The following is a 23,340-nucleotide window of genomic DNA, read 5'->3' on the forward strand; positions in this document are numbered from 1 at the left end:
CAAAATCTGAAAACAATTGAAAATTTCTCATTTTTTTGCTCCTATTTTCGTTTATAATTCGGAAAATATTGAGCGTAGAGAAAAAATTATAGAAAGTTAAAAGTTTCGTTATTCCATTTTACACAATATTTCGTTAGCTAAAAATTGAAAATTTAATGTTTATTGTTAAAAAAATAGCAATAATTGGAAAAAAAAGTACAAAAAAATGAAGTTAATCCTTTAAATGTTTTCGACTTTCTAAACTTGACTTACAAGCTCCATATTCGGCCTAGAAAAACTTTTTAATATGTTTAAAACGTGTGCTAAATTTTGTTAAGATCGGTCGGATAGGTTTTGCATAATAATTTTGCAATCCAGCCTACTGGAAAAAAATCGCAAATTTTCAAATTTATAGTAGGCCCTAAATAAGGCCCTCAGATAGTTGCAAATTTTTTCACTTAAAGGAAGGCTTAAACTTTCAAATTCTTTTTGTAAAATTCGAATCGGTTCACTAGGAGAGCCTAGAAAAGTTTTAAACATTTTTTATATATATTAGGCTTCTAAACGAATTGAATAACTTTACGAGCTTTAAACATTTTAATTTCAAAATTTATACATTTAAAGAACATTAAAAGATGCTTCTTTAAAAAAAAGATACATTCGGTTTACTGGTTGCCGAGATATTGATGGTCAAAGTTGGCATACATTTGCCGTGTAACCATAAGTGATAGAGGGCTCGTTTTTAAACAAATACCCTCGTCTTGTCAAGTACTTTTTATATCAAAAGTTTTACGTAATGTGCTTCATGGCAACATCCATAAAAAAGACAAATAAAAAACCGTTTTCGCGTAAAATGTCGCTCGGGATGCATGAGAGGTGGCACTGGGGGACATTCACTCGAAATGTGCGCAAAATCATAGCACGCGCTAAAAATTGCATTATCTCGGCTTCTTGTTAACCAATTTTGCTCCTTTTTTTGAATCGCTGTCTCGGACGACAAGGATTTCAAATATCATATTTTCAAATACCATTTTTAATTGCAAATTGGGAAATTTGCAATAAACGTATGTTAAACAAGTAATTGCATTTTTTCTTCATGCATTTTTTTTAAGCTTGCAATTTATACATTGAAGTAAATTGTTACTTTTAGTAAACAAATATGTATTTATAAATTGTTAATAAATAATTTAAATTGTTAAAACAAAGGCCAACGAAAAAAAATTTTTTTTCATAAATAAACTTTATTTTGACTCAATCTTCAATAATTCTTTTTAAAGTCTTTTTCTGTTTTTGGAAGAATATGTTTAAAGCTCGTAAAGTTATTCAATTTGTTTATAAGCCTAAAAAATGTTTAAAACTTTAAAAAAATTTCTAGGCTCTCCTAGTGAACCGATTTGAATTTTCAAAAAGCGTTTGAAATGTTGAACCTTCCTTTATATGTAAAAAAATTTGCAACTATCTGAAAGCCTTATTTAGGGCCTACGATAAATTTGAAAATTTGCGATTTTTTTCCAGTAGGCTGGATTGTAAAATTATTATGCAAAACCTATCCGACCGATCTTAACAAAATTTAGCACACGTTTTAAACATATTAAAAAGTTTTTTTAGGCGGAATATGGAGCTTGTAAGTCAAGTTTAGAAAGTCGAAAACATTTAAAGGGTTAACTTCATTTTGTTGTAGCAATTATTCCAATTATTGCTATTTTTTTAACAATAAACATTAAATTTTCAATTTCTATCTAACGAAATATTGTGTAAAATTGAATAATGAAACTTTTAACTTCTTATAATTTTTTCTCTAGGATCAATATTTTCTGAATTATAAACGAAAATAGGAGCAAAAAAATGAGAAATTTTCAATTGTTTTCAGATTTTGTTAAATAAAAAATTTAGCACAGGGTTTGCAACTGGCGCATATCGTGATTATCGATATTGGGCACATCCTGAAAGGACTCCAGCAAAAAAATAGCTTCCTATGGAAAATGTCCATTATGGTCTGAATTTCTACAGATCCCGCCTAGTCTATTAGTACAAGCAGTAGTTATAGGTTATTAAGAGCGAAAATAACGATATCCACCGAAAAAGACAAATTCAAAATAAAAAATGAGAAACAAACAAAGAAGAACCAGATTCTTGTAAGTCAGCAACTTTTTTAGTAAGTAAGTCTATAGGGTTCTTAGTGTATAGTTGACTAATTGTTGTTAATGAGTTTAGAGTATCTGTGATAATGACAGACGAAGAATGACTTGTACTTTTGATATGAATGTGGGCTTGTTATATTTTATAAATGCAAAAAGTTTTTCTGCAAGTCTCGAGTTCCTTTAAAAATGACTGTCGGATTACATTGGGTGATGTCTCTGATTTGTGATATTGGAGTAGTGTGGTATTGATTTCAGGAATCATAATAAACCAGGAAGGGGGAGTTTTTACATTGGATATAAAGAGGTCAGGAATTTGGAATGCAGATCTTTTAAATTTCTTCTGACTCTTTCACAAAATGGTAAATCGCACTCACGTTTTTTATTAGTTTCTTGGTGTCACTTTTGAGAATATATAAATACGTTTTAAGAGATTCTATATAACATTATAATGTAAGGGTTTATACCCTTACTGTACACTAGATAACGGTTCGTAAATGTATTTTAAAATACTGGTTGGAATTTGTTACTGGTGACGTGACTGAAGATGCATAAGAGAGGCATAAATACTTCCTTCGTAGGGTAAGAGGTGGTAATTTATTATCTGATGTGGTCCTAAAGGCAACTAAATGACCTGTACTGTTGCTGAGAGGGGGCATTTGGGCCTGTAGGACCCATCGCCGGCTCTTCGGGCTTCTTCCTATCCCCGGAATTGGATCGGGTATTCACCATTTTTGGTTTGTCGCTGGTAGAAAGATTAAATACCACCGCTGTTATAAATAACAGTTCCAGTGACAAATATCTGTTATAGGTAACGGTTCCAAGGAACAGTTACAAAGTAACAGAGCAAAAATGGAAAACAGATAGGTAAAAATGATCTAAGTATTCCTTAATTTACGGAAGGAATAACTTAGTAAACAAGTAAATTAAATGGTATAAAAATATAATGCAAAGAAAAATGTTTCTAAGTGTTTCTTGACTTACGGAAGAAACAACTTAGGACAGAAATATAGATAAATGAAATATGTAAATGTGAGAGTAAAATATGGAAATATTTCTAAGTGTTTCTTGACTTACGGAAGAAACGACTTAGAGTGGAAAAATAAAATACTCAAAATATAAAACGAGAAATGCAAAAATGAAACAGGTTATAGAAAGATGTCTAAGTGTTTCTTGACTTATGGAAGAAACAACTTAGAACAGAAAATAAACAAGAGAATCAAATATAGTAAAATAAATACACAAATATTTATAAGTGTTTCTTGACTTACGGAAGAAACGACTTATAATAGAAAATAAGAAAAATCAAATATAGAAAAGATGTGAAAATATTGCTAAGTGTTTCTTGACTTACGGAAGAAGCAGCTTAGCAAAAAATGGAAAAATGAAATAGACAAATATATAAGTATTTTCTTAACTTACGGAAGAAAATATCTTAGGTAAAATATCAGAAATAATAATGCGATATGAAAGTATTTCTAAGGGTTCTTTTGACTTACCGAAAAAGAACGACTTAGACACACAATAAAATAACAAGTCAGATATCAGAGAAAAACTTCTAAGAGCTCTTTGACTTACCGAAAAGAACTACTTAGATACAAAGTACAAAATCAAATATATAAAATAGAAAAGGCAAGATAAATATTCCTAAGTGTTCTTAACTTACAGAAGAACAGCTTAGATACAAATACAAGAAAATAAACAATCAAAATAATCAAATAAAATATCAAACAATCAGTACATGAACAAATATAGATCAATGTAATATTCTAACCTGAAAAGGTCTAAATATACAATAATGCTAAAATAAAAACGGTATATAGGAAATCAGAAATAAAACAATAACTTAGTTGGAACAATAATAGCACCGACTAGGTCTACAGTAGAAGAGGCAAGCTCGACTGACCGATGAGAGAAAATCTACCTGCTTTTATGTAAAACAAATTCTTTGTTTTACGTAGCAAAAGTGGAATTTCCCTACATCGAGTCAATTAGAAATTTGGATTTGGCCAAACTTGGAATTCCCAAGTATTTTGACCAATTACCAATTTCCTTGATGCGTCCGACATGGCTATCAGCTCCCGGCTGACACGCCTCCGGAGGACAGTACAGATACGAAGTGCTGTGTTTTGTATGGTTTTAAAATGCTTGGTTACATTTTTTTTAACAGAGGTATATAATAGCCCCATAATCTATTTTTGATCTAACAAGTAACTAATAAATATTTTATAATATTTTTATTACATTTAATCCATTTTGTTATCTATGTTATCAATATTAGTTTTTGGTTGAATACCATTCCGAGAAAATTAATTTTTTCTTCAAACGTCAAATAATGATGACATTACTTATCTAACTTGATCCTGTCAAAGTTTGATGTCTCCGCCGGCAGCAGTTTTTTTTTCCATTTCTTTACGGCGGAGGGAAAAATGTTGTCATGGCAACAATATGAAACATGTAACAAAGCAACAATACAAATGTCATTAACAACAATTAAACATCATTTTTATTTATAGTTATATTAAAAGTACAATTAGTTAATGAGGCATTTTCAAAATTGAAACCGTGCAAAAATGTTCCCGACTCTTGATACGCATTGGTAATTGTTGATGATACTGATAGTCGAGAACAACTTTCAGCAATCATTCCCGATGTTGGCGAATCATGAGGGTTTAAAATTTTTTGAGCATTATCGGACTTGGAGGGCCCCAAACGTGCTACTGCATCATTAGCCGCGGACTCAATTTCGTTTAGGTTTTCCATTTTCGCACTAAATTTGCGCTTGCGGTTGCAACAACAATAAGCTGTCTTTAATAATTGCAAACAACTGTCAAACAACTGTACCCAGGGAGACGCAAATCCCACCGATGACTTAATTATTTTAATTTCTAACATCTAGACGACTTTGATAGTTGTCACAGTTAATTTCGAGTAAAAATAGCGTATGAATTGTACTATTTATGGTTGAAAATTGCTACGTTTGAAGAAAAAATAGTATACTTTATTCGGCAAAGAAGCGACTTTTCTTGACTTGCCCTCTATTGGGCGCGTCAAGAAAAGTCATGCTTCTCCGCCTCATAAAGTAATATACTATTATCTGAGAATGTGAGCGGCATGCCATACAGTTTGAAAGGTGTTCTTTGGAGTCGGTGCCTTCTTGAGAAAAGCATGCATATTGTTTTTAGTGGGGAGAATTGCATAATTTGACCCAGGTGACTTGGACCACTCTGGCATTGGCAACGCTTAACTGTCATTGTGATTATTATTGAGAGGTTATTTACGTGTTTCTCATTTTATAACAGTGTGTGAATTAGAATGTGAATAATAAAAGCATGAATGAAAGTGAGGACGAAGGCGTGGAAGGCACTTCATGTAACGTAAAAGGTGAGTTTCTCTGTTATTTAACCAACAATTCAGCTGTTATAACCTTTGTCAAGTTAACATAACCTACAAAAAAACATTAATGGTACTGTTTTAATTTTTTTAAAGCTCACATCTTACATCAATAGTAATTATTGTTGTGTTTGTTTGCTGCAGATGTTCATGGAGCTTTAGCAACTGCACATGATGGAGGGAGTGGGGCTGAAACTACTGATAACATCGAAAATAAATTACGAGATATACTTGGATCAAGCAAAGAGGAGCCTTATCAGGATTCAGGTTCCGAGTATGTTCCAGATCATCGCAGCAGGAGCTCTTCGCCAAATTTGCAACATATTCTTGAAGATTTGTCTAATGAAGAAGACCAGTCGTCAGTTTCTACAAAGACGACAAGGAAACGCATTCGCAAGGAAAATACGTTGAAAAAAAAATGTGAGAAAAAACAAACGAGCTAAAGGTGAGGAATACACTAACACTAGAGGTGTTCTCGTTCTCGCTAAAACGATAAATACACAATATCGATGTCCCTGTAAAGAAAAATGCCACGAGAAGATCGACCCTGAAAGACAAAGAGTACTATTTTCCAAATTTTATGGATTATCAAATTTCAATTTGCAAAGCTCATACCTGTGTTCACTCGTAAATGTCGCAATTAAAGCAAGATCATGTTAACAAAATGCAAACGATGCCACGACAAAGCCGAGAAAATTTTCCAGACTGTATTATTTATCAGATATGAACGGAAAACAAATTCGTGTTTGCAAGTCATTTTTCAAACATGTCCTTCAAGTATCAGATGGACGTCTCACAAGGCTTTTGAAAAATAAATCAATGTTCTAAAAAACAAAACCCCTGAGCTGAAAGAAAATTAAGTAAAGGAGTTCATTAATACTTTTCCAAAATATAATTCACACTACACCAGACTCAAAAATGAGAGTATTTGCCACCTGATTTGAATTTGACAATAATGTATTCCGAATATAAAAAGAAAGTCAGAGAAACTGTTTCTAAATACATCTTTAAACAAATATTCACTGAGAAGTTCAACTAACAGATTCATGTAAGAAATGCGATAATTTCAAAGTAAAAATAGAGGCTTGTGAAAATAGTGAACATTCCAAGAAGGTCGAACTTACCACTGCCAAGGAGATTTATTTAAGAAAAGCGGAAAGGGCCATGAATAATATGAAAATTGATACACAGTATGCAAAAGAAAACAATAATGCCACAGTAATTATATTTGATCTGATAAAGTCTCTTCCAACTCCCGTAATTTCAATTGGAATTATGCTATTATAAACGGCAGTTATGGACTTACTGTTTAGGGACTCACAATGCTGCTACCGATGACATTTTTATGTACGTTTGGGACGAATCGACTCGATCCAGAGGGCCACAGGAAATAAGTTCAAATTTAATAAAATTTATTAGAGATAATGTACGTACAAAGAAACTAATAATGTACTTAGACTAATGTGGCGGTAAGAACCGCAATATAAAAATTGCGGTGTTGTGTATGTACATTGTATCAAATCCAGCTTATACTGTGAAACAGATTGATCACAAATTTACAGTGAGCGGCCATTCCTACTCAATTTGTGACCGAGCTTTCGGTTTGACAGAAAAGCAGAAGAGGTATTTCTCAAACATATACATTCCGGACTATTGTAATACCGTGATAACAGCAGCGAGAAAAAAGAATCCATTTAAGGTAGTACAGATGAAACGAGACGATTTCATATCGACGAAACCCTTAGAAAGTAACATTACGAACAAAAAGATAAGCGTTGATAGGTCTAAAGTAGAGTGGCTAAAAATGCAGTGGATGCTGTATAGTAGGATGCATCCATTCTCCATGTATTTTAATTATTCGAATAATCCAGAAGTCCTTTTTACTGAAGTTAACTTCAGTAAAAGGAATTCTCAAGATGTGAGTAAAGACCTGTGTTTACTAGAATATGTTTCGCCCATCTATCGTCAATTCTACCACCAACTAGCAGACTCTAACAGTGCAAGAAATGAATTAGATGGAGCAATGAGCGATTTTTCAGTGGAGTAGTGTATAATGAAAACATTTAAAAACAATAAAAGTGAAAGTTTGATTACAACTTAAGTAAAAAAACTACCAATAAGTTTTAATTTGTAATTTTTCAGTTTAACAAAAGTCATTATCTCTGATATATTACATTTATTGCTATGGGTTGGGTTGTTTTCATACCCGATGGCCTATTATTCTTACTTTTATTGACATGCTTGTCTCAAATAGCCAATGCCAAAGTGGCCCAACTGTTAAAAAAATTACAAATACTTACAAAATTAGCATCAGGCTATAGCCCATTACAGTCTTAGTAATTTTTAAAGTAATATGCTGCGAACTAAGCAATGTGTTTATTTACTTAATTTTCTACATTAACTCGAAAATTTCACTAAACTATTTTGACCCATACCTAGTTTTGATTTCTATCACTTGGGCCACTCTGGTTCTGGTGGGCTGAAATATACCACTATACAGGGATGAGTGCCTTAAGAACCGGCAAAATAACGAAAAAGATAGAAAACATAATACGTTGTGAAATAAAAAGAGATAAAAGTAGTAGAGGTGAGAAATTATAGATATAAATCTATAATTTACTTTACATTACATTAGAATTATCGAAAATTTCCCACCTTTAGACGTTAGCTTATGAGCTGGTTGACTTCAGTCACAGTAATACGTATCACGTAATGTAAGTAAAAACAGTTTAAGTAGGACTATTTTTTTATCCAAAATTAAAGTATTGATCAATAATAAACTATGATTTGAGACGTCGCATACACTCTTCTCAATACAGAATTATCATAGCTTGTTATTCTGTATTCGTCAACACAGAATTAATTATCAAATTACTACTAATTAAACTGTTTACTTACATTTGCTTTATTGCCTTCAATCAGTTTTTACTTTATGCGAAATTTAAAAAATGTTAATGTTCGACGTCAAACTTGTAATATTATGACTGAAGTCAACTAGCTCATAAGCTAACGTCTAAAGGTGGGAAACTATCGATAGTCCTAATATAATGTAATGTAAATGTAATGTAAGGTTTCTATCGATAGTTTCCCACCTCTACTACTTTCATCTCTTTTTATTTCACAACGTATTATGTTTTCTATCTTTTGCGTTATTTTGCCGGTTCTTAAGGCACTCATCACTGTATACCAGATATAAAAGAGAAGTTTTTTTAATTCGATGTTCGGGCTTTTTAACTAATATGGTACAGAACAAACTCATGGGAATTATTCCATTTTAAATAACTTCTGTGGTCCGGAGTTCGAATCCTACCGCCAGCAAGAACATCTAGACATTTTAAAAATGTCTATAGGCCCCAGGTCGACTCAGCCTGAATAAAAATGAGTAAATTGGGTAAAACCAGGGGTAATAATAGACGGTTGAAGCGTAGCACTGGCCATGTTACCTTCCTTGTATACCGTAGGCCCTAGATATAGCAGACTACCCTGCTATACTCCCAAAGCCGCGACAGCGGTATAAAACGGGAGACTATTATTATATATAAATAACTTCTGTTGCAAAAGTTATCTTTTTTAATTATATTTCAATATTTTTGTTTTGATACATTTTGCGTTGTTTAAGAATGAAAAAATATTAAGTGGATCATTTAAAACAAATTAAAGTGTTTTTAACTTAATTCAGTACGATAATAAATAAATTGTACATAAATAAATTCAAAATTCTATATTCTAATTTTTTTTATCAAAAAATTTTGAGACATATAATTGTTCGCATTATTACTATTATCTATCTATTTTGGGTTATCTCGTTGATTTTATCTCTAATAAAGCAAACAACATACTTATATGGGTTTCCCATGTAAATATATACATTTATACATAAAAGAAAAATACGTTTTATTTCTCGTAATACGTAAGGTATTTAGTATACATTACACTACTTGTTACAAAAATATTTGATTTTTTTTATTTGATGACAAAATGGCAATTATGATTGCATTCAATGAACATAAATAGAACTTAGGTTTCATAATATTAGTTAGCAATAGTGCGGGTATATTTTTTCAATCGTAGTCAATTGAGGATTACCATCTCGACGCTGAACATATCAGAACCATCGTAACATATGCTCTCTTATTTTGGCATTAATTGGTGCCATTCATAGACTTCCTCTGATATATTTATTCTTAATTTTATCCTTTTTTGTCACTTCACTTATCCATTTAGGCATTCTAATTTTTACTACAGGCATTCCTTGTTCCTGGCCCTGTAGTTTGTGTATGATTGTATAACTCCTTTTTTTTGTAAACAGGTACTGCTTCAACATTCGTCTAACATTTGTTTCAGCCAGCCTATAATTTTACAGTTGTTGCTGGAACTTCTACCGATAAACTAAGACCAACAAATGTGTTTTCTTACGTGTAGACAGAAATTGACTCTCGAAAACATTCTAACACAATAGCACCAGCTTTGCCACATGTTTCAAAGAATTTTTAATTTGATATCAATATAGAAATAAAACGTTTATTCGCTGATGGTTGCGGCGGACAAAACAAAAATTCGAATATGATGGCAATGTTGGCTTATTGGCTTCTAGAAGAATCGCCGAATCATATTAAACAAATTGAATTAATTTTTACGATCGTCGGTCATTCATTTATCCCGCCTGATCGTATTTTCGGCCTTAGAGAAAAATACATTAAAAAAAATGCCTGTTATCGTGGAAAATAGTGGCTAAGACGGTTTAATCAGAAAGCTCTCCACTGTATGTATAATGGGTATGGATTGGGATGTGTTTGCTTGAAGTACACAAACAAAACGAGTTATTAAGCTGCATAGTTCATGGCACTTTAGATTTAATGAGGCAAAGCAGTTTATTTTTTACAAAAATGCAACAATGTTCAAGCCCAAGGTGAACCCAATTACTGAAATGACGTTGGAAAAGCTAAAAGCGTTTGTAAAAAAAATTTTTCTCTTTCTTCAATGGCTCCTAAGAAATTACCACTGAGAAAAGAATTAAAGGGGGATAAAGAGACTATTAATAGTTTCATTTCCAAACACTATGGAATAAATTGAAGAAGCCTTCCTGAACTTAATTTTTACAAAGAACACTTGAAGACAGGTTCTACCTAACCAGAAGAAACCGTTGATGGTTTGGAAAATTGCCAAAATGCAGAAAGTGACTGTTTTTTCGTTTGAGCATGACTGATTGAGACTGCTTTTGATTTTTTTTCGTTTAAGCATTTTCTTTATATGACTAAAAATCTTTTTATTTTCATGAATAAATCCCTTATGTTTTTTATTGAACTAAATACGGTTTGTTGTAATTTTATGTATTTATTTGCAAAACTAGTTGTTTGCAATAAACATTATTTATTTTTTCTAAAACTCTGTAAGTATTTTAGGCTAAAAAGTTTTAATTTCTATTGCTACAACCTCTAAGTAACATTAATAAAATTCTTTAGGTTGTGAGCTAAACACTAATCGGCCGTTAATCGCTTTTTCGATTTTCCAAAAAATGATTTTCTAGCAAAGAGCAAGTTTTGCAAATAGTGGCCTCATTTCAGGGATTTTTCATTTAAACAAGTAGCTATTCGTATTATCACACTGAACATCGTATATATCTTATCTAAATAAATAAATATTGGGGATTATAATATTAAAATAATTTTCGTATTTATATAGATAGCAGAGGCCCTTGAGAGAGCTTTTAGTTATTTCTGAACTGTCAAAGATGCCTTGTGAGAACGTTTTTTTGTATGCATACGAGCTGAAACCTGATATTTGGCACTTAAGTGTTGTGGTCTTCAACAAGGAATATTCATTTGGTGCTGATGGTTTCCGCGAAGAAAGACCAGGTATTTCAGGTTTTCGAGACAAGTGCATATTTATGGGTAAGCGATTTTATTTTCTTGACCATCGTTTAATTTTTATCCTTAACTTATTAAAAAGCAATGGCTAAGGGGTCCTAAAATATTTAAAAAAGCAAACTTTAAGCTGTAATAAAAGTTATAATAAAATGTAAGCTAAAAATTATTAATTAAAAACTGAGAAAAATGATAAATAATTTATTGATGGATTCGACTTGATGGAAATTCATTTTATGTAACAATAAAACACTGAAAACTTTGTTTTCAAAACTTCCACAAAATTTATTTTAAATTCTTATCACTACAGCTGTTTCGACTAATTGCCTTTCTCAAGTGATCTGTTTCTGGCCTGGGTTTACACTTTATAGTCTCTAATGAAATAGGTTGAGGAGGGGAGAACTGTTTGTCTCAAGCTGGTCATTCAGAATTATATCTGTGTTTTTTAATTTGTTGATTTCCATAGATTCTAACAAATATAGCTTAAGGCCTTTATTTTGAATGTGTAGAATTTTAAATTCGTCATTAAAAAAATGATTATGATCTAGAAGGTGAAGTGCGTATGTAGAATCTGTTTTTCTATTATTGAAAGCCCTTTTATATTCTGCTATTCGTTTATTAAAATTTCTACCTGTTTGACCAATGTAAGTTTTTGGGCAGTCGCCACATTTAAGTTTGTACACACCACTGTGTAAGTGTTTTTTATGTTGGCTCTTGTTGTTTTTAATATATTTATGTTATATATGTTGTTATTTGTTCTGAAAGCTGGTGTTATTCCTTTCTTTTTTATGTGTTTGGCTATTTTTGTTGATATTTTGCCTGTAAATGTAATCGAGCAGAAGGTACTGGGTTTTTTCTCTGGTGGTGGAAATACTAAGTTCAGGGCTTTCTTGTGTAGTTTTTGATTTAACCTTTTATTAATTGTTTGTTCGTTGTATCCATTGTTTACTGCTATTTGCTTAATGATATTTAATTCTGTCTCAAAATTGTATTTTGACATAGGAATTGCTGTTAATCTATGTAACATACTGTGATAGGCTGCCAGTTTATGTTGTGTGGGATGGGATGATGAATTGTGAATAGTCGTGTCAGTATGGGTAGGTTTATGAAATATGGAGAAGTCATGTTTGTTTTTAAGTCTGGTAATTTTTAAATCTAAAAAATTTATGGATTGATTTTGTTCTGTTTCTATTGTAAATTCAATATTCTACGTATCTCCACCAATATAAAAACTGTTTGAATATGGGATGTTTTTGAAATCTTTGTCTCTAGATGATCCATAAAAATATTTGATAGCAATGGGCTTAGAGGATTGCCCATTAAAAGTCCTGTACTGTTATTTGTATATAATTCATTATTAAATTCAAAGTAATCTGAAATTTTACATCTTCTTGAAGTTTGCATAAACCAGGACTACTTTGAATTTAATAATGAATTATATACAAATAACAGTACAGGACTTATAATGGGCAATCCTCTAAGCCCATTGCTATCAGATATTTTTATGGATCATCTAGAGACAAAGATTTCAAAACATCCCATATTCAAACAGTTTTTATATTGGTGGAGATACGTAGACGACGTACTGGTATGTTTCACAGGAACTAACAGGCAACTCGACCAATTTTTATCGTATATTAATTCTCTTCATAGTCATATTGAATTTACAATAGAAACAGAACAAAATCAATCCATAAATTTTTTAGATTTAAAAATTACCAGACTTAAAAACAAACATGACTTCTCCATATTTCATAAACCTACCCATACTGACACGACTATTCACAATTCATCATCCCATCCCACACAACATAAACTGGCAGCCTATCATAGTATGTTACATAGATTAACAGCAATTCCTATGTCAAAATACAATTTTGAGACAGAATTAAATATCATTAAGCAAATAGCAGTAAACAATGGATACAACGAACAAACAATTAATAAAATATTAAATCAGAAACTACACAAGAAAGCCCTGAACTTAGTATTTCCACCACCAGAGAAAAAACCCAGTACCTTCTGCTCGATTACATATACAGGCAAAATATCAACAAAAATAGCCAAACACATAAAAAAGAAAGGAATAACACCAGCTTTCAGAACAAATAACAACCTAGGCAAATATATTAAAAACAACAAGAGCCAACATAAAAAACACTTACACAGTGGTGTGTACAAACTTAAATGTGGCGACTGCCCAAAAACTTACATTGGTCAAACAGGTAGAAATTTTAATAAACGAATAGCAGAACATAAAAGGGCTTTCAATAATAGAAAAACAGATTCTACATACGCACTTCACCTTCTAGATCATAATCATTCTTTTAATGACGAATTTAAAATTCTACACAGTCAAAATAAAGGCCTTAAGCTATCTTTGTTAGAATCTATGGAAATCAACAAATTAAAAAACACAGATATAATTCTGAATGACCAGCTTGAGACAAACAGTTCTCCCCTCCCCAACCTATATCATTGGAGACTATAAAGTGTAAACCCATGCCAGAAACAGATCACTTGAGAAAGGCAATTAGCCGAAACAGCCGTAGTGATAAGAATTTAAAATAAATTTTGTGGAAGTTTTGAAAACAAAGTTTTCAGTGTTTTATTGTTAGATAAATAATTTATATATCCTACCAATATGGACGAACTAGCTGTTTAGACAAAAATATATGGACACATTAGAAAATTTACTTCAGGAATGGATTCAAAAAAGATATATTAGACTCTACTAAAGGATGTGATGTTTGTGATTTTACGAGATCTCACCGCAAGATTTTTATATACATTTAAGAGTTGGAGAATACAGTGATAACAGGTTGCCAGACAAAAAGTGATTGCAAGTAATTAATGGTAATTAATTTTTAAACAAAAATAACATTAATTTATTTTTATATTTATATGCATGTTTTTTTATATAAAATTAACCCACCGTTAGTAACGCGGTTTTTGGTGACGAGTTTAGTCGCGCAGTTTACGATCGTAGACCAATAGTTTTTTGTTGTATAATACCTAATTTGGAAAAATTTAACAAGTAATGGTTGAAAACATATTTATTTATGTCTGTCCTTGATATCAGATATGTTTTGTTCCTTAGATTTGGTAATTTTGACAGTGGTAAAATTAAAAATAAGGTCGTGCTTTTTTGTGTCTCAAGGAAATGAAAATGGTCACAAAATAAACTTAATTTAGTAAAAAAAGTAAATCTTTTATATTTTTAAACTTATAAAATGACCAAAAGTGATGAATAATAAAGAAAAGAACAGAAAGGTAAACAGACAACAAAACTATTAAATGGTAAAAGTGGCACAATTTTAGTCCGTCAAACATTCAGTGCAAATATAAATAAGATGATCCTTGATTTAACCTTATCTACAACAGGTTGTCCTTTCTCAAGAGAAAGGACTAAAAATGAATCTAAAAAAACTAAAATAATGACTAATACAGAAGACAGATCAGTAATTACCATAGGTGGAACAAACATAGAACACGTCCAAGAATATATTTACTTAGGAGAATCTATCAGAGCAGACAAAAGTAACCAGACTAAAGATATAACCAGAAGAATAAGAATGGGGTAAACTGCATTCGGAAAACTCTCATATACTATTAAAAACCAAAAAATACCTTTAAAATTAAGAACGAAGGTATTTAATGCATGCTTCCTACCTGTTCTGACATATGTTGCCCAGACGTGGACGTGTACCAAGAGCAACTTAGATAGAATAAAGAAAACTCAAAGAGGTATGGAAAGACAAATGTTGGGAATATCGTTGAGAGATAAAAAGAGGAACGAGTGGATATGATGCAAAACCGAAACAACAGACGCTGTCGAACATGCATTGAAATTAAAATGGAAATGGGCTGGAGGCATAACGAAAGATATCAGGATGGAAGATGGAATAAAGAAATTGGCCGCTGAAGACCATATAGTGCAAAAAGGTCAAGAGGTCGACCGCAAATGAGATGGAAAGATGACATTGAGAAAAGCGCAGGTCCAATGTGAAAAAGACACACAGAAGACAGAGACAAATGGAGACCAATGGGAGAGGCCTATATTCAACACATGAATAGATTTTGGGCTATAGATAGATAGATAGAGACAACAGGTTGTAGATAAGGTTCAGTATGAAAATTACATAAGTTAGTTTATACAAATGGTAAAATTTTATTTTTTAAATACTCTTCTACTTTCATTTGTCTTAGTCTATAATTGTCCTTTTCATGTGATGACCGCTTGCTACCTGTTTATTTGATTTGATAGCCGTTATGCTCATTATAATAGCTCATTATAATATGAAATAATTTCTGGTTTATTAGTAGAGGCATCACCATAACGTCTATTATGCATTAAAGACATAAGTACTGTAGTCTTTTTCACTTTTCCTACATAAGAAATTATGGTACATTCTTCCCTAAATCCATAAATTATTGACCCTTTATTCTGTTTCTGTTGGACAGAAAAGATGGAGGTATTTCAGCTGCTTCAGTTGATATTTTTGTTGCCACCAAAAAGCGGTTCAGCTAAGCGCAATGTGTAGGCTTTAGAAGCTTTTTGTACTCGTTACTGATACCAAATTAATCTGAGTCTTTTCCGCTGTAGATGTAAGCATTATACAAATTCCCATTACGTTCATCTACCGGCATCTACCTCGAAAACTTACAAGCCTTTTATTAGTAGTGGCAGATTGACCAAGTTCATATACACTTTGACAATTTTCTATGAAAGTATTGAATAGCTGCAATTGGATCATCTTTTTTGCGTTCCTCCCTGTCTTCAGGATTGTCGAATCGGATAGCAAGTAAAAGAAAAGCATATCTTTTTTTGCTAATGACTGCTTTGAATATTTCTCTTTCAGTTACATCTTTTGCAAATAAACGGTTTATATTTTCGAGAATGGAATTTAAAATGACGGTGTAAACAAGAAGTCTCAAAAATGCTCTTAACTCAATAATATCCATTTTTCTGATATGATGGATAGAACTAGCAGAACTAGCAAAATTCAATTATGCTCTTCGGAAATACAAATTATATCAAAAGTAATAATAAATTATATTTATATTTTACACAAATTATTCACCAGGTAATTCACAAAACTCGAAGACGCTTAACCATTTTGAATAATGAATTCGAGTTGATGCGATGATATAGTATTGTTTGTTTTGTATAAACCAAAGTATTTATTTATTAGGTACAACTGGAAAATCTGAATGTGACTTGTCCGATTTTCTATGTCGCAATCGTTGGAAATGGATGGATATAGACTACAACGTCTTAACCAAAAATTGTCAGCATTTCGCTCAGGAGCTTCTAGATTATCTTGGAATTTACAAAAAAATTCCTTCAGAATATACTAATCTACCAGAAGTTTGTCGAGACATCTTGGGACCTTATCAAAATTTACCGGGTTTGTTTCTAAAAGCTTCTGGCAATACAGCATACAATTCTGGAGGTTCTGGATTTTCCGGATTTTCTGGAAACAGAAATGAAATTGATTGGACAAAAGTTATAGTTGGATCGATAGCGGCTGTGACTACAGTAGCCTGCGCTGCAGTAAGTACTTTATGTAAATCTCTTTACTATACAATTTACTATACAGTTTGTATGATATGTATTATTTATTATTTTAACCATTCATTTTCATGTATCCAGATTTAGCCATACGGCTTACACCCCTCTAAGGGGAGAATTCACTCATCCCAGATACCTACGGTATTAAAAGGATTGAGCTCTGGTGGGACTCTTTCCATGGTATCGAGTCCTAGGTGACTTTGTACGTCGGTATACCTCCCAAAAATTTTCGCATGCATCTGGACGTCGAAAGTAGCACAGCTTTCTGCATGATCTTATATAGATGTTTATTTAGACCTAGCTTTTTTATGTTTTCTAGGAGGTTCTTCGGGATGACTTCAGAGGCAGAAAGAATAATAGGTATCGTCTGGGTACTTTCTATTCTCCAATATCTCCTTATTTGTATCTCTGTACTTGACAATCTTTTCGTTGTACTTTACACGCAGATTATTGTTGTTAGGTATCGCCACATCGAATAGTGTTGTTTGTCTTGTTAGTTTATTAACTAGCACGAGATCTGGTCTATTATGTGCTACAGTTTGGTCTGTGAGCACAGTGCGATCCATGCGTATTCATGTATTATTATATTCATATTATATATATTATTTATTATTATAGTTTTTATTTATTATGTCCTTTACTTGATCTTTCAACTCTTGTATTTGCATTTCTTCTATGTCGATCCTTTGGGGTCTCACTCATCTTTTTCTTCCCTGTTCTTTTCTTGCAGAACTCATATGACGTTTTTTCTTCTGGCATTCATAAAACATGCCACAGCCATCTTACTCTCTGCGCCTTGATTTCCTCTGTTATTTTGGGTCTCTTATAAATCTTCATTAGATCCTTGATTGTTCTTTTGCCATTCCCCGTTATCCTTCTTTATCCTACCAAAAACTTTCTCAGGATTTTCCTCTCCCAAATCTCTAACTTGTTTCTTTTTTTTATTCACTAATCAAGTTTTACATGCATACAATACTGTTGGTCTCACTATCGATTCATAAGTCCGAATCTTATCTGCTTTAGATACGTTATTTCCTTCAATAGTGCGTTTATTGATACTATTGCTTTGTTACTCAAAGGTACTCAAATTCTGTTACCAAATCATCTGCAAAAATGAATTAAAGTCTTTTGTTAAGAATCGTGCTACTTATCTGGATCTCACCTGCTCTAATTATTTTTTTCCCGGTTTTTCAATTAAAATTGATGAATAATTTACGGAGATATTTGCAAAAAAGCAGTTTTTTTTGCACCAATTTATAAATCTTATTAATTTTTTAATTAACAAAATAAAATGTTATTAATAAATTTGAACATCGACGAATTACCGTCTTTTAAATTTGTGCGAAATTTTCCCCTGATCGGTCAAATAGTTTAAAAGTTATTTAATTTATTTATCCCTGAGGCTAATTATTTAAACTATTGAACTTGCCCTATAAATAATGCTAGACACATTTAGCAAATTTCATAGGATTCTTTAAGACTTAAACTATCTCAGAAGTTAAATGCATATTGCGTTTTCATCGAAATTATTTACAAAATAAACGTTTGAAAAAGGGGTATGTTTTTTACTTATAAACAATTGTAATAACTTTTATATTAAATAAAGATTACTTATAAACAATTGTAATAACTTTTATATTACATAAAGATCTCGATTAACATCCAAACATCTTTGGGTCAGCACTTTAAAAGAAAATAGTGCCTCTCTTGTGCCCACTCCATTCCGAAATCCAAACTGGGAATCACTAATATCCATCTCCATCTTAGCGTGTATTCTATTATGGATGATTTTTAGCAGGGTTTTTAAGGTATGTGAATTTAGACCGATCGTTCGATAATCACTATATTCTTTAGCATTTACTTTCTTTGGTAGACAAATAAATGTTGATGTCAGCATTTCACGTGGAATGATTCCTGTGGAATAGATTGTGTTTAGTAGTTGGACTAAAAGATCTATGTTTTTTTCATTGACCAGTTTTAGCAATTGACTTGGTATTTCATTTGGACCAGAAGCTTTATTATTTGTCATGGACTGTACTTTATGCGTAACTTCTCATTTTGTTATTTCGTGTATCTCGTCATTACTCTGATTATCTTCATATATTTTCTTGTCTCTGGTCATGGAATAATTCCTCTATATATTCTTTCCATCTTCCTAATTTTTGTTCTGTCACCACTAAAATGTTTCCTTGTTTGTCCAGTAGTATGATTGAGGTTTTTTGTTTTGCTACCCCAGCAAATTCTTTAACTTTCTTATGGAGATTGAAGTTATCATATTTGTTTTGAAAGTCTTATATTTCTTGGCATTTTCCCGCGAAATAAGTCTCTAAATAAGTCTAACGCAAGGTACGTTATTGTATTCCTACAATTCTGCTTTCATAAAGAAGTGTAAATAAATTACTTAATCACCCTTTTTTTAATCAGTGTATATGTAATAATGGTGGATTTAATAATTTTTTTAAGTTGTTAAAAAATACGGTTATTTTTGTTGTTACCTACTTGTACATTTTTCTTTAATGATTAAATAACTTTTGTGATAATTATTTATATGATTTTTTAAAAATGTTAAATCAAAATAAAAATATTACCATTTTTAATTGAATAGTCCAGTTTGTTAATTTTGGTTAATAAGTTTAGGCAGAAAATTTTTAATCTCACAGATGAGATGCCCCCGAACGTTTTAGGATTTGTATTGCGCCCGATCGGCAGTTAATATTAGCTTTTAATTTTCGTATTGTGCAAATTTAGATGACTGCATTTTAGGAAATTAAAACATTTTTTACCAGAATAATGTTTTTTATTGATTATAATTAAGTGCTTTAATTAAATTAAATTTAATTGTTTTTAGATAGAAACTTCTCAACGTAATAATCAAATTAAAAACCAGTCAGTGGAGGCACCCACAACATATAAATATCCATATATCACAGAAAAACCTAAAATTAAAGAAATATATGACCCACCTAATAATTCTGGTAAAATGGTTACTTATAGAAATGAACCAAAATTCCCACCAACCAATCAAGATGAGCCTAATAAAGAATATAAAACAAACAAGGATGTTGCTGAAAAAGATCAATATTCGTCAAGGCCGAATGATACATACTCAATTCATATTTTGATTGACAAAAAGCTTGTGGTAATAATCATTGTTGGTGTTCTCATGTACTATATATATTCTTCATTTCAAGAAGTAGAAAGATCGTTGATCTTGTACAATAAATTTTGGGAGCCTCGAAAAACTTTTTAAATAATTCACTGATTATTTTGAAAATAATTTGGTAAATAATTTGTTTCCATTCATTGCATCCTGTGTTAACTGTTTCCAGTAAATTTCGAAATTAAATTATTGATACTTTGGTCTATGACTTCAACTGGAAGTTACTATGCAACCAAGAACACATGTTTATATTGTAACTTAAAGTAAAACATTATTCACATCCAGTTAAACCTATTTCAATTATAATAAAGGTTAAAAGGTTTTCAATCAAAATTAATAAACACCCTTTTATTAATCATAATGATTATTCTCCATTCCCTTAAAAAAATCTTCAAAGTTTATTTCAGCTGTTTTTTTTACTAAAGACACAGAAGTGTACTTACATTAAAATCTGGTCAGTAAGACCAATTATCAATTTGTTTCTAACTTAAATTACTAATGAAATCTTAAAATTAGGTGTCTACTCACTAGTATCTTTCCTACTATTTCTAATAACTAGCATTAAATTTAGCATGCATACTCGCACAACACTTTACTCTGCTTTTCACTCACTCATTATACCAGTTCAAAAGGCTTTGTTCTTTTGAGCCTTCTTTCTAGGTTCGTATTGTCGAGGAGCTGGATAGCCTCGACGTTTACATGATGATGGAGTCGTTGTTCATGGCTCCCTGCAAATTCCTTGATTATCTGATTGACGTCTTCCATCTTGAGGTCCCGGTGAAGGTCGTTGTTCCTAACGTACCAAGGCGCATCTACGATGTTCCTCAGTACTTTATTCTGGAATATCTGGATTACTTTGATGTTACTAGGCTTGGCAAAGCCCCAGAGTTGGCAGCCATAGGTCCATACTGGTCTCAGTATTTGTTTATAGATTAGGAGTTTACTATTTATGGATAGAGAGGAATGTCTTCCCATTAACCAATACATTGTCTTGTAGCGGATGCCTAGTTCTTCTCTTTTCTTCTTCACGTGAGCTTTCCAGCGAAGTTTCGCATCAAGACTGATCCCCAAGTACTTTGCTGATGTTGCAATAGGCACTTGGACATAATTTATTCTAATAGGAATATTATTAATTCTCTTATTGGTAAAATTTATATGGACTGATTTATTCTTATTCAGTTTAATTTTCCATTTTTTGGTCCATTCATGGATTTCATTTATTGAATTTTGTAGTTTTTTTGTAGCTTCTTCGACGGTGTCACTTACCGCTAAGACAGCAGTGTCATCTGCGAAGGTAGCTATGGTGTCGTCTTCTAGTTCAGGTATATCACATGTGTATATTAGATATAGGACTGGACCCAATACACTCCCTTGTGGAACACCTGCTTCAATATCCTTGAGATCAGTGTATGCATCTTTTTGTTTAACTCTAAAATGTCTGTTCGCTAGATATGATTGTAATATATTTGAATATTGTTTAGGCATGAATGATTAAAGTTTATGTATCAAACCCTTATGCCAGACTTTATCAAACGCCTGTGCCACATCTAGGAAGGTTGCAGAACAGACTTTTCTTTTCTCTAATGATCTTTCAATTATAGCAGTTATTCTATGCACCTGGTCAATTGTCGAATGCTTATTCCTAAATCCAAATTGATGATTTGGAATTATTTTCTTTTCTTCAATTGTTGGTAGGATTCTTCGCAGGAGGAGTTTTTCAAACACCTTGGACATCACAGGTAGGAGTGATATTGGTCTATATGATGTCACCTCATTGGGAGGTTTCCCAGGCTTTGGTATCATGATCACCTCAGCTATCTTCCATAAATCTGGAACATATTGTAGTCTAAAGGCAGCATTTATTAAATTTGTTAATTTTACGATAGCTTTTCTTAGGAGATTTTTTAGCAGTCTTCCGGTAATGAGGTCATAACCTGGTGCTTTATTTGGGTAGATTTGTTCTTTAATTAACTTAGCTACTTCTTTTGGGGAACTTGGCTTGATATTCTCATCTATTTGCTTTGGTTCAGGCCAATCCTGGTCATCGTCTTCGTCATCTTGCAACTTAAATGTGTTCTCTAGATGAGTGGCAAATCTCTCTGCCTTCTGCTGATTATTTCTGGCCCAACTACCGTCTTCAGCTGTTAAGGAGATGTAGTAGAAAGTTTTTGGTGTTATTTTTGTATGTTTTTGACAATGACTCTGTCATCATATTCCAAAGCTAAGTGAACCGACTATAACTTTGCAAATATTTTAGAAAATTATTTATTATATATTATAATGTCATGTTTAGTAGCTAAACATATTTTAAATAAATTATATATTATAGAAATATGTTTTATTTCAAATCCAAAAAAAAAACCAAAAAATTACGAGGTCCGCAAAAATGTTTTAAAACATGTCCTACTGGCATGTAAGAGATATGATGCAAAAAAGAAAAAAAAGTGAAATAGATACAGAATATATTGAAATAAACTCGATCACTTTATAAATGAACAAGAATAATCAATATGTGTCAAACAGTATGTTTAAAATTATCTTTAGAACTTGGGGAAAGAGTTCATTACAGAGCATCTTCCAAAATTTACGGCAGATCTGATAAGAAAACACAGGAAAATAGTCAAAGCCATAGAAAGTCTGCTAATAGGGACTGTAAACTGAATTAGTAGTTAAAACTGATGGAATTAGCAGATGATGACCTATGCAGATTCTATCACCTAGAAGAACAAACAGCAGAGCACATTTTATGTCATTGTGACAGCCCGCAAAAGTGCACTGCGATATGTCACTGTCCTTATGCGAAGAAAAGCCGCCCGGCAAATAGATGTATAGAAGATTTGGTCTCGAAATTATTAGACTTTTTAAAAAGGGTCTGGCTAGAGAATATTTTCTAAGGCTGGAGACCGCAATAGATCTAAAAAGGTGGTAGTGGAATATGCTAAAAACTACCCCATTGAATCCTTTCATTATGGCTTGAATGTAAGTTACACCACAGAATACACAACTCAACAAGGAGCGAAAGCTTTGTCGGTACATGTTTCGAGACAAATTTCGAAGGGAAAATGACAGTTAAACTACTTAGTACACTAAGAAAAGTAATGAGGAAATCATTCAAAACAGTATTAAAGTTATGGTTACACTGAGAAACAAAGTAATTATTAAAACTAATGTTTTTTAAGTACATCTGTTTTGTATATATATATATATATATATATATATATATATATATAT

At 31.9% G+C, this 23,340-nt stretch overlaps 1 protein-coding gene across 1 annotated transcript; it reads left to right on the top strand.

Annotated features, from left to right (window-relative positions):
* Positions 1–11,202: 11,202 nt before the first annotated feature.
* Positions 11,203–22,455, top strand: LOC140443970 (uncharacterized). The gene is made up of 3 exons (XM_072535516.1): positions 11,203–11,401; positions 16,570–16,931; positions 19,798–22,455. Exons 1-3 carry the CDS (start codon positions 11,242–11,244, stop codon positions 20,197–20,199), a joined length of 924 nt encoding a protein of 307 aa, XP_072391617.1. The 5' UTR covers positions 11,203–11,241; the 3' UTR covers positions 20,200–22,455.
* Positions 22,456–23,340: the final 885 nt, after the last annotated feature.

This window comes from Diabrotica undecimpunctata, chromosome 6 (assembly GCF_040954645.1).
Source record: "Diabrotica undecimpunctata isolate CICGRU chromosome 6, icDiaUnde3, whole genome shotgun sequence".
Lineage (NCBI taxonomy): Eukaryota > Metazoa > Arthropoda > Insecta > Coleoptera > Chrysomelidae > Diabrotica > Diabrotica undecimpunctata.